The 12552-nt window shown below is 45.0% G+C and overlaps 1 protein-coding gene across 1 annotated transcript in view; it reads left to right on the plus strand.

The window, feature by feature from the left end:
• The window catches only part of mccc1 (methylcrotonoyl-CoA carboxylase 1 (alpha)), a 45087-nt gene that overhangs the window by 25482 nt on the left and 7053 nt on the right, over window positions 1–12552 (plus strand). The window contains exons 11-14 of the mRNA XM_039759258.1: window positions 6404–6587; window positions 7298–7407; window positions 8370–8586; window positions 10557–10643. Coding sequence (XP_039615192.1) covers window positions 6404–6587; window positions 7298–7407; window positions 8370–8586; window positions 10557–10643 — 598 coding nt within the window. The remainder of the gene's footprint in view (window positions 1–6403; window positions 6588–7297; window positions 7408–8369; window positions 8587–10556; window positions 10644–12552) is intronic.

Genomic DNA, 12552 nt, shown 5'->3' on the forward strand with positions numbered 1-12552 from the left:
TAATGTTGAACAGTGACATTCCATTAATGCACAGTCATCTGTGATACCAAGGTGAGACTGACAAACATACTGTCTCAATGTCCTGGGCCAACCTGTGATTCATTTATTTTGAGACAAAGTAGATTGTACAGCTGTGATAGTGTTGTATGTGATGAATGGCTTGTTGGTAAGGTAACTGGCTGAAAAGCAATTGTGTCATTACATGTGCCAAGTGATAGTGGCTACACGTTCAGATGCTGGTGCTGTATGACTTTTTTTTTGTTCCCCAAATTGCAGAGGAGAGGCACTATAATGCCGCAAATGATCTTCCGCTCTCAGATAAGAGTGAACCCAGACACTCTTGAGTACAGGTGTTGATATCTTGATGTGTCAGGTGGGAGGCTGCTTTGCCAGCCAATGATGCTCTGTAGCATCATGATTGCATATGCATGAGGCTGATTAATATGCACTCTCTCACAGTATAGGTGTATGTATGTATGTATGTGTATGTGTATATATATATATATATATATATTGTGAACGCTGGCCCCGGCACAGACAGACGGACATCATATTGTCACCACACACCATTTATTTACTATTTACAAGTTCTCACGTGCACCCCCAGTGCCTTCTCGCACCGATCTCCCCAAGTCCAGGCCCACAGTCTTTTGTGCCTTCCTGGCCCCTCCGTCCTCTCTCTCCAGTTCCGTCTGCTTCCTCCCGACTTCCACCAATGACTGGAGGAGGAGGCCTAAATAAGGCTCCCGGATGAGCCCCAGGTGTTCCGCCCTTAGCCACGCCCAAGCGTGGCGGAAGTGTCGGCTGTCTTCCTGGCAGCTCTCCGGGTGCCACACAAAGTCTTCCCCGGCACTTCCTGGTGTGGCGGAAGTGCCGGGCTCCCGGGATAATTAGGCACCGGGGCGCCGCCTGGCGGTGGCCACGGGTCCCTACAGGGCTGGGCTTCAAAGCCCTGTACCCGAGGCCCCCTGCCTAACCAGGACGGACGCCCCACTCTGTCTGGAGGAGGCACTCGCCCTCCTCCGGTCCTCAAGCGCCCCGCCGCGCTCCAGCCCCGCACCGGCAACCGCCCGGGATAAACCGGCATCGGGGCGCCGCCTGGCGGTGACCGCGGGTCCCTACAGGGAAGGGCTTCCATGCCCTCAACCCGTGGCCCCCAACAGAACCAGGACGGACGCCCCCTCGCGGTGTGGAGGAGGCACAAGCCCTCCTCTCGTCCTCCAAGGCGTCCCCGCCGGGCTCCAGCTCCGGCCGGCGACTGCATGGGATCAACCGGCATCGGGGCGCCGCCTGGCGGCAACCACGGGCCCCTACAGGGTAGGGCTTCCATGCCCTGTACCCGTGGCTCCCAATAGAACCAGGACGGACGCCCCCTCGCGGTCTGGAGGAGGCACAAGCCCTCCTCATGTCCTCCTGGGCGTCCCGGCGGGCTCCAGCCCGGCCGGGGGCCACAGTGACCCACCGCTAGCGAGGACACGTGGGTACGAACGGCACAACCCGAAGGGCAGCGTCCCGGCGAGGGTCCTACTATGCCCCAGGGTCCAACACGGCACCCTGGGACATCCGTCTTCGGCACCCCGCCCGGCGCAAAGCAGCGCCCTGTGGTCTGTGCCGCTCTCGCCCCCGCTGTTCCCCGCAGTTGGGACACTATTGGCCTCTCGGCGTGGAGCCCTCCCGCGGAGCGGCCCGTTCCAGGAGGGCAGGTCCCTGACGACGTCGTCCTCAGCGCTCGTCGGGGCTTCGGGCCTGTGGAAAAAAGGAAAAGAGGGCCAGAAGCACTGCCAGGACACTCACCCCGAGTGCCCTGCCGGTCTCCGTACCGCAGTGCTCCTGCCCCCTCCGACAGCCCCTGACTTGCCTGCTGAAGTCCTCCGTCGCAGGTTCCATGCCCGTCCGCCTGTTGTCCGCGGCACGCTCGCAGGCGGCTCGCCCAGCCGCCCAGGGGATCTCCTCTGCCCGCACAGAGGGCGGCCCTTCTCGGACGCCAGCACTCCAGCGCGCGCTTCTCCTATCGGAGGAACCGGCATTCACCCTTCGGTTCCTCCTTCTTTTCTTGGTCACGCTGATGGTCTGGGTCTGAGCACAGCAAAGCTCAAATCCAGCCCCGTCTGCGTCCAGGCAGAGCGACAGGAGACAGCTGCAGGCTTGGAGCGCAGGGCGCTAGGACCCAGGGCACTCAGCAGCCCCGATCCTACCAGCCCCTGCATATTCGAGCTCCTCGCCGCGCTAGCCGTCTGCACCGCGGCGTCTGCTGTCGGGAGGTTGCTTACTTGGAGCTGATCGTCCCGTAAACGGTCACAGCCATGTTCGCAAACCTCCCGCTTGCTTTACGGGGCGGTAATACTCACCACCCCGCCGTGTTCTGCCGGCCTCCGGTTCCAGCGCCCGCGCCGATCCTCCGTCTCACGCGGCGTTTCTCCCGACGCGACCGCCTTTCCCGTCAGCTGCTCACACTGAGCGGCGAGAACACGTAGCAGCTCCTCTAAGGACGGCTTGGCGGGCGAAGGACTCCTCCGACACACGCCAGCCGCTGGTGGAGAGAGAGACAGGCGTCGGTGAGCTTACCTGTCGATCGGCTCCACGCGACGCCTGCCTCCTCTGGGCCACTCCCTCTGGCCCAATCGGGTCTCGTTTTGGCACGAGATTGGCGTTCCTAGGTCCCGCTCCATCCAATCCTCGGCGGGCACACTAGACACACCAGCCAACCCCGTGCCTGTCAGCGGGCGGGACATCCGGCCCGCGGCCATTTTGGCTCTTTCTTCCCTAGTGCGGCGACATGCTGGCTCGTCAGCTTGCAGCGTCTCCCTTTCAGCAGCTCTCCCGGCTGCTGCGGCGCTAACGAGGCACCGCGGTTCGACAGGCCCCTGCCACCGACAAGGATCCGGGCGGCCCCTGCCTGTTAAAGAAAAAACAGACGCGGGCCCTTCCCTGCGAGCAGGAAACTTACCTCCGGGTCCTGTCTGTCCGGGAAACGCCCCGCATGGCCTCGATAGGCGGCCTGCCGTCCCGGGCGCCTTCTGCCACGGCGTGCTTGCGGGAGCCCGCTGCACTCCAGCAATGCCCATGGTCCTTCCTCCGCACCTGGGAAGCTCGGCCATAATGCGGTCCGCGGCGGTCTCCGGGTAAAGCGCTCCGCTGGCTGTGCACGGGCGCTCCTGCGGCCAGTGTGTGGGTCGCTGCTGCGCGGGCCGTTCACAGACATTTTTGATACAGGTCCCCGCCTTGCACCAGGCGGAGCATCCTGCCGACTACGCCACTGTGAACGCTGGCCCCGGCACAGACAGACGGACATCATATTGTCACCACACACCATTTATTTACAATTTACAAGTTCTCACGCACCCCAGTGCCTTCGCACCTATCTCCCCAAGTCCAGGCCCACAGTCTTTTGTGCCTTCCTGGCGCCTCCGTCCTCTCTCTCCAGTTCCGTCTGCTTCCTCCCGACTTCCACCAATGACTGGAGGGAGGCGCTCTAAATAAGGCTCCCGGATGAGCCCCAGGTGTTCCCTTAGCCACGCCCAAGCGTGGCGGAAGTGTCGGCTGTCTTCCTGGCAGCTCTCCGGGTGCCACACAAAGTCTTCCCCCCGGCACTTCCTGGTGTGGCGGAAGTGCGGGCTCCGGGATAATTAGGCACGGGCGCCGCCTGGCGGTGGCCACGGGTCCCTACAGGGCTGGGCTTCAAAGCCCTGTACCCGAGGCCCCTGCCTAACCAGGACGGACGCCCCACTCTGTCTGGAGGAGGCACTCGCCCTCCTCCGTCCTCCAAGCGCCCCGCCGGGCTCCAGCCCCGACCGCAACCGCGGGATAAACCGGCATCGGGGCGCCGCCTGGCGGTGACCGCGGGTCCCTACAGGGAAGGGCTTCCATGCCCTCAACCCGTGGCCCCCAACAGAACCAGGACGGACGCCCCCTCGCGGTGTGGAGGAGGCACAAGCCCTCCTCTCGTCCTCCAAGGCGTCCCGGCCGGGCTCCAGCTCCGGCCGGCGACTGCATGGGATCAACCGGCATCGGGGCGCCGCCTGGCGGCAACCACGGGCCCCTACAGGGTAGGGCTTCCATGCCCTGTACCCGTGGCTCCCAATAGAACCAGGACGGACGCCTCGCGGTCTGGAGGAGGCACAAGCCCTCCTCATGTCCTCCTAGCCCCAGCGGGCTCCAGCCCGGCGGGCCACATATATATATATATATATATATATATATATATATATATATATATATATATATATATATATATATATATATATATATATATATATATATATATACACACATACAGTACAGGCCAAAAGTTTGGACACACCTCCTCATTCAATGTGTTTTCTTTATTTTCATGACCGTTTACATTGGTAGATTCTCACTGAAGGCATCAAAACTATGAATGAACACATATGGAGTTATGTACTTAACAAAAAAAGGTGAAATAACTGAAAGCATGTTTTATATTCTAGTTTTTTCAAAATAGCCACCCTTTGCTCTGATTACTGCTTTGCACACTCTTGACATTCTCTCGATGAGCTTCAACAGGTAGTCACCTGAAATGGTTTTCACTTCACAGGTGTGCCTTATCAGGGTTATTTAGTGTAATTTCTTGCTTTATCAATGTGGTTGGGACCAGCAGTTGTGTTGTGCAGAAGTCAGGTTAGTTGGACGATCATTTATTTTTTTCAACAGGACAATGACCCCAAACACACCTCCAGGCTGTGTAAGGGCTATTTGACCAAGAAGGAGAGTGATGGAGTGCTGTAAATGGTCATGAAAATAAAGAAAACACATTGAATGAGGAGGTGTGTCCAAACTTTTGGCCTGTACTGTATATTGTGACAGATTGGGGGCGCTATCGCTCCCTTGAACCCTTGTCCAAGACCCCAGACACCAGGTAAAAGTCCAATAACTCTTTATTTGGACAATTGTACAGTGCACAAGCACCCTCCTCTCCACAATACTCAAACTCTCAACAATAATCAATAATACACTATCCACCACTCCCAGATGCATTGCCACCCTTTCACCCAGCTCAGCTTGCCGTCTGGGAGTTCCTAGCGTCCTTTTATAGTCCCTAACACAGAAGTGTTTCCAATCCCCCAGTCCATGTGATCTCTTATCACTTCCGGGTCAGATAAAACGTCCTTTTCTTCACCCCGGAAGTACGTCGTTCCCTCTGTCCCCTTGACTAAGATGTACTTCCGGGTTATAGGTGAAACCAAAGTCTCTGTGCCTTCCTGCAGCGTCCCCTGGAGGTCCCCATGGCATCCAGCAGGGCTGTGATGAAAAACTCCACTGTCTTTGATGCCCTGCTGGGACTCGGGGTACCTCAATGTTGCATACAGGGCTCCACCTGGCGGCCTGGGGGTATTGGCCGGAATGAATGGTCGGTCATATCCCACAATAATATATATATACACACACACACATTTACAAGGTGATTATGATTTATAAAGGGTAAATTACATAGAAATACGTGTACACCAGGATTTATCACTCAGTTTTTTTTTATTTTAGCTGTACGTATTATCATGCTCAAATCGACCCAAAGTTTAATATATGAGGCCAAGGTCCATAGAGTCAAATCAGTTTGATGGCCCCGTGAAAGCTCTATAATATATATTTTTTGTTAAAAAGTAATTCCCAGAGATTCAGATCAGTACTCTACCAGGATAGTAACTCTTGTGCCTTAAATTTACATATTCAAGAAAATGGTAAAACTCGATAAAACTGAAAAATCATTTTACTAAATTCCACATAAAACTTTATGCTTCCTTAGATTTTAAATCATACACTTTAATATGTATGAATGTACTGTGGAATTTATGAATGACATTAATCCCTATTATGCACTCCATAGTACTGTAAGAACACCTTAACAACAGCCAGATGAGGTGGTGAAATGATGATGTGGGGACGCGTTGTTGCCTCAAGGCCTAGAGGACCTTCCATAATTGAAGGAACCATGCTGCACTCTTCACCAGAAAATTCTTAAACTGAACCGGAGCTAAAGCCTAGTTGAGTCATGTACCAAGACAGCCATCCAAAGCACATCAGAATGCCTGAAAAATAGCATGGTCAAAGCCCAATCCTTGTTCATATGGCATCAGCTTTATGACAGTTCATAAAAATGTGCCAGTTATCATTTTATGTTTGAAATTTGCTGGGTTCAAGATGACTTTGTGATGGCATCTAGGATATTTCATTATATTTAAAGGCAAAGTTATTAAAAGTTTCTATGATGACTAAAATTATTTAGATTCACGTTTTCTGAATAAGATTTTATTTACATAAGTTGTGTATTACTTTCAAATCTTTTATGAGTTTTGAATGCAAATGTATTTAATTAAGTTAAGTAATTATTTCTTTTTGATGTGGATTTTTGAAGTGTGAAATGTTCTTTCATTCCTTCATTTGTCAGATTGCAGCTGGAGAAAAACTTCCTTTGAGTCAAGAAGAAATTTCTCTAAATGGACACTCATTTGAAGCTAGAATATATGCTGAAGATCCTTCCAATGACTTTTTGCCTGGAGCAGGACCTTTGCTTCATTTGTCAACTCCAGAACCTAATGATTTTATAAGGATTGAAACTGGAGTGAGAGAAGGTGAGGAGTTCAGAGGAAATTGGGTAAATACTGTAAGGTCAGCATTATGGAGAACATGCTATACTTTTCCACTGCCTTTGGTATAATATCCTTTTATAGAACGTGCTAACAGACTGATATATGCTCCGCAGATAACACAAATTGTCATCACAGTACTATGTATTATGGAATAAGTTTAAATTTGTACCTGAAAGTTACTCAGTAAGGGGATCCCTTACCTGGTGTCTATTTTATGATTTTATGTTTTCTAAATTGTGTAATAGCTTGGTTTCCTATTTTTAGAATTACTATTTTGGATAATCATTCTTTAAAATTATTTTTAGTTAATTGTTTCCTTGAAGACGCAGCATTATTTTTCCTTCATCCTGAATTAACAATCTCTGTACTTTTCTGTTAATAATATGATGAATAACTTAGTTTCCAGACATTTTTTGTAATAAATGCAACATTTTATTTTTTGTCTAATATGGGCCTGTCTTGTTACCATTTTTTACTTGTTCATCATTTTGCATTCAGAAGTTCAGAAATATCTAGCAGTAAAGGCTATACAGTTTTGTATTGTTTTCCAGCATTTCTGAATATATGCTATATTCAGCCTTTTCACTATATTGCTGATTTTTTGTTTGTAGGATTTTTCAAAACATGAATGTATACTTATAATTACTTAGACTCTAACATAAATATTTTTTGTTTAATTTTTATTTCTCAAGGTGATGAAGTTTCTGTTCATTATGATCCAATGATTGCAAAGTTAGTTGTCTGGGGTGAAGATCGGTCAGCTGCATTACAGAAACTCAGATACTGTCTGCGCCAGTACAATGTAAGAGTTTAGATTACTACAAATCCAGAGCTTATTATTTAGATTTTAACTTCAAATAGAAACAACCATTGTTTGTCAATGAATACAATGGCAAACTAGTTTTATGTATAATATAGCACTGATATTTTTTATAAGGATATGTATTTTGACTTTTTGAAAATAACTTGTTGAAATTACTTGTTTAACTACTAGATCTGAAATCTGCCTACAACAAGGTTCTTTTTAACCAGAATAGGACTGTAATTAATGAATTACTTGCTGAAGTATATACACTTTGTAACATGGCTGGGATCAAACTGTCTTTAGGTTTGCTAAATGTTGGGGTACCAGCTGAGTCACCCCATTTAATCTCAGCTGAAATACAGGCACGCAATGGAAAAACAAAATAAAAAAGTCTGATGCCTGACGCCTGTCTCCCCCGTGCCTTGGTTTTCATAGTGTCAGGGTGGAGTATTTCCAGAAACATGGGGCAAAGATATTAATCCTCCTTCAGTGGCCCATTGATACTATTGGGGAACAAGACAACACCATTAGTGTCAGCGCCCCATCTTGTTCTGAGGTGGAACTGCTTACCTTACCAGAGCTAGGAAAGTGATTCCCAGGTGCACATGTCTGATATATAATGAGATGGCAAAGAAACATTAAAAATTTTTGAAAGCAATGCTACATACAGTGTATTTCTGCTTAGTTTTTACTTTCTATCTCTTGAACTCACCAGTATTGGGCTTAGATAGCATCAACAACCTCTACAGCACTAGATAATAATATATAGTTTTATTTTGTATGGAAAATTGATTGATTTTATACTTTCAGTCACAAAAAATGCATAAATAGTGTAATATTTAATGTGTGCCATTGCATATCTAATAAGGGTCACACTCATTTCTGCAAATTTGCAAATAGTGTGGTCTGTCACAACAAAAATATTTCATTTATTCATATATTCCCTGATATCTTGATAGATTGTAGGGCTCAGTACAAACATTGATTTCCTGTTGAGCTTATCTGGACATCCGGAATTTGAGGCTGGTAAAGTGGATACAAGTTTCATTGCACGACACCACAGTCAACTTTTCCCTCCATCAAGAAAGGTGTCTAAAGAAGGATTGTGTCAGGCAGCATTGGGACTTTTGCTTCAGGAAAAAGCACTGACTAAGGAATTTAAACTACATTCAAATGGTAAGAGCAGCCTGATGTGATCCTAAGTAGTGGTCATTGATTAGAGGTATGCTTACTGTATATGCTGCATATTCATTCTGAGCAATACATGCAACAAACTGCATGATGTTGTTACAATGAAATTAACTGTAAAATGTAAGCAATTGTTTAAAATTCCTCCAGTATATAGTAATTTCAATTCACTCTCATAAAACAAACTTTAGCTTATATGTTATTATTACAATTGTAGTATAATTAAAACACTAATATATGAGGTGTATATGACATAAATGTTTCTGGGGCTACCTATGATAATTTTGTTTGTATCTCTCAAGAACAATGTTAAAAAACATGCACATTTTTTAATCTAAACCTATCAACCTTATTTAAGGAATAAAGTCGCCATGAAAGTGCATCTTAGCTACATATGTCATATTTATCATTTAAAGTCAATTAAATATGTTTCCGTAAAGTATACCATCTAGCACACTGTGAAAATGTGAAAGTGCAGTGTTATGTGGTGTGCAACCCTAAATATATTGCAAGTGAACATCCAGATTAACCGAAGTATAAGGTGTTTTTTTTTTTATTTATGTTTTTTACAGGCAACTATATTGAGCAGGAATTCTTTGCAGGATATTTTGAGAACATTACTCATTTACAGCTTCATTCTTCTTTTTAGGACACTTAAATATCAGTAACTGTTAAACTTTTCAAATTACTAGAGCAAAAGCACAGCAGTTAGCCCAATATTGCAATAGGAATAGTGAATAAATATAAAAAAACATGAGTAGATTTTCTGGGTCATAATGGTATTTCTGATCCCTTTTTGTATTTGTCAGTTTTATTCCTGAAAAAGTCAAAAATTATAAAAGTGTTATCACCTAGGACAAGAATTCTCATTTTAAAACGTGATGAGGACAAAATCATTGTTAATTACAAGAAACACGGAATTGGAAGACAGTGGATTTGATTTTTTATGACTATACATGTAAATATTGACTTGAAGAGAAGGTGTCCAAAACTAACTATTCTGTTGTTATTGTCTTTTTTAATACAGTATCTGATCAGTATTAAGCAGCACCAAAATTCACAAAATCTTTAACACTGCCTAATTCTTGGGAGTTTTCTCAAACTCTTTCACTTGGGGTGCTGTACATCATTGAGTAAAAGCCATCTGATATTTAGTAAGTAGTATAAAATATAACCACATGACACAATAATGCAGACAGTATACAGCAGGTTACTTGCATTTACTTCAGAAAGACAAAGTACTGACTGATTCAGCAGATCTTTATCTATAGTTGGCATTGCACTAAATGGATTTTTCAGTGATTTTCAGTCAAATTTATCATAATCTCAAAGACAGTATGTGTGTATCGTGTAGTGTTACATCCCCTGCCACTCATAGTGGTCTGCAGCTTGCTATGACAAAATCAAGCTTTTGTCTTGAGCCATTGGGATGGGCTCCTATGTGTGTGAATGTTGACAACCAATGAACGCTCATACTCAAGCACATTGTGTACAGTGCAGCTACAAGGAAAGAAGAAAAACAAGGTGGTTTGGATCATGCCAACATAAGAGAGACTTGTCTGTCTGATGTCTCAGGGCTACACAACTTTTTGCATGTCTACTTTTGCATTTGATTTTTCTGGTTACGTTTGTGGTTTTTATTTTAATTTGGACTTCCCACTTTTCTGACCCTTTTTTTCTTTTTTTTTGTCTTTCTGGCCTTGTTTCTTGCTACTTATACATTTCTAAAGCCAGAGGATCAAAGATGCCTATGAAAAAACAGATATAAACAGAAAAATTTACAAAAATTATACTTCTTTAAACTGAGCTTTATAGACTGAATGATCTATGAAAATGAGCACATCAGTGCTGACATATATTTTGACAGGATAACTATAGTGTATTTTAATAATCTTCTGAATTCAAAAACAGTAAAGTGTGACAATTAACTTTATATTACATTTTCACTTCTTTTACAGATCCATATTCACCCTTTGCCTCAAGTACTGGTTCAAGAATGAATATTTTGCACACTCGAACACTTGTCTTTCAGGATGGAGAAGACAGTAAGTTTGAAGTGGTGAAGTATTTTATACAAATGACAATGACACTACAACTCATAGAAAAAAAAGTTTTTTCACTGACTCCCGTAACATATTATTGTCATTCATATTTAAATTCAGATCAACTTGTCACTCCTGCTTGGAACTGTGAAGAAAGCATCATGAACATGAAACATCTCAAATAGATAGATTGATAGAACTGTATTTGACCCAAGGGGGAAATTTTAGCTTTTTACAGAAGTCCTTTAAATAAATAAATATATAAACAGATAGATAAATATATATACACATCCACACTATAGTCTGAACACACACCAGAATTACAAACCGGATTCCAAAAAAGTTGGGACACTAAACAAATTGTGAATAAAAACTGAATGCAATGATGTGGAGATGGCAAATGTCAATATTTTATTTGTAATAGAACGTAGATGACAGATCAAACGTTTAATCCGAGTAAATGTATCATTTTAAAGGAAAAATATGTTGATTCAAAATTTCACGGTGTCAACAAATCCCAAAAAAGTTGGGACAAGTAGCAATAAGAGGCTGGAAAAAGTAAATTTGAGCATAACAAAGAGCTGGAAGACCAATAAACACTAATTAGGTCAATTGGCAACATGATTGGGTATAAAAAGAGCTTCTCAGAGTGGCAGTGTCTCTCAGAAGCCAAGATGGGTAGAGGATCACCAATTCCCACAATGTTGCGCAGAAAGATAGTGGAGCAACATCAGAAAGGTGTTACCCAGCGAAGAATTGCAAAGACTTTGCATCTATCATCATCAACTGTGCATAACATCATCCGAAGATTCAGAGAATCTGGAACAATCTCTGTGCGTAAGGGTCAAGGCCGTAAAACCATACTGGATGCCCGTGATCTCCGGGCCCTTAAACGACACTGCACCACAAACAGGAATGCTACTGTAAAGGAAATCACAGAATGGGCTCAGGAATACTTCCAGAAACCATTGTCAGTGAACACAATCCACCGTGCCATCCGCCGTTGCCAGCTGAAACTCTACAGTGCAAAGAAGAAGCCATTTCTAAGCAAGATCCACAAGCTCAGGCGTTGTCACTGGGCCAGGGATCATTTAAAATGGAGTGTGGCAAAATGGAAGACTGTTCTGTGGTCAGGCGAGTCACGATTCAAGTTCTTTTGGAAATCTGGGACGCCATGTCATCCGGACCAAAGAGGACAAGGACAACCCAAGTTGTTATCAACGCTCAGTTCAGAAGCCTGCATCTCTGATGGTATGGGGTTGCATGAGTGCGTGTGGCATGGGCAGCTTGCATGTCTGGAAAGGCACCATCAATGCAGAAAAATATATTCAGGTTCTAGAACAACATATGCTCCCATCCAGACGTCATCTCTTTCAGGGAAGACCCTGCATTTTTCAACAAGATAATGCCAGACCACATTCTGCATCAATCACAACATCATGGCTGCGTAGGAGAAGGATCCGGTACTGAAATGGCCAGTCTGCAGTCCAGATCTTTCACCTATAGAGAACATTTGGCGCATCATAAAGAGGAAGGTGCGACAAAGAAGGCCCAAGACGATTGAACAGTTTGAGGCCTGTATTAGACAAGAATGGGAGAGCATTCCTATTTCTAAACTTGAGAAACTGGTCTCCTCGGTCCCCAGACGTCTGTTGAGTGTTGTAAGAAGAAGGGGAGATGCCACACAGTGGTGAAAATGGCCTTGTCCCAACTTTTTTGGGATTTGAAATTCTGAATCAACATATTTTTCCCTTAAAATGATACATTTTCTCAGTTTAAACTTTTGTTCCGTGATTTATGTTCTATTCTGAATAAAATATTAGAAGTTGACACCTCCACATCATTGCATTCAGTTTTTATTCACGATTTGTATAGTGTCCCAACTTTTTTGGAATCCGGTTTGTACTAAAAG

This window comes from Polypterus senegalus, chromosome 1 (assembly GCF_016835505.1).
Source record: "Polypterus senegalus isolate Bchr_013 chromosome 1, ASM1683550v1, whole genome shotgun sequence".
Classification (NCBI taxonomy): domain Eukaryota; kingdom Metazoa; phylum Chordata; class Cladistia; order Polypteriformes; family Polypteridae; genus Polypterus; species Polypterus senegalus.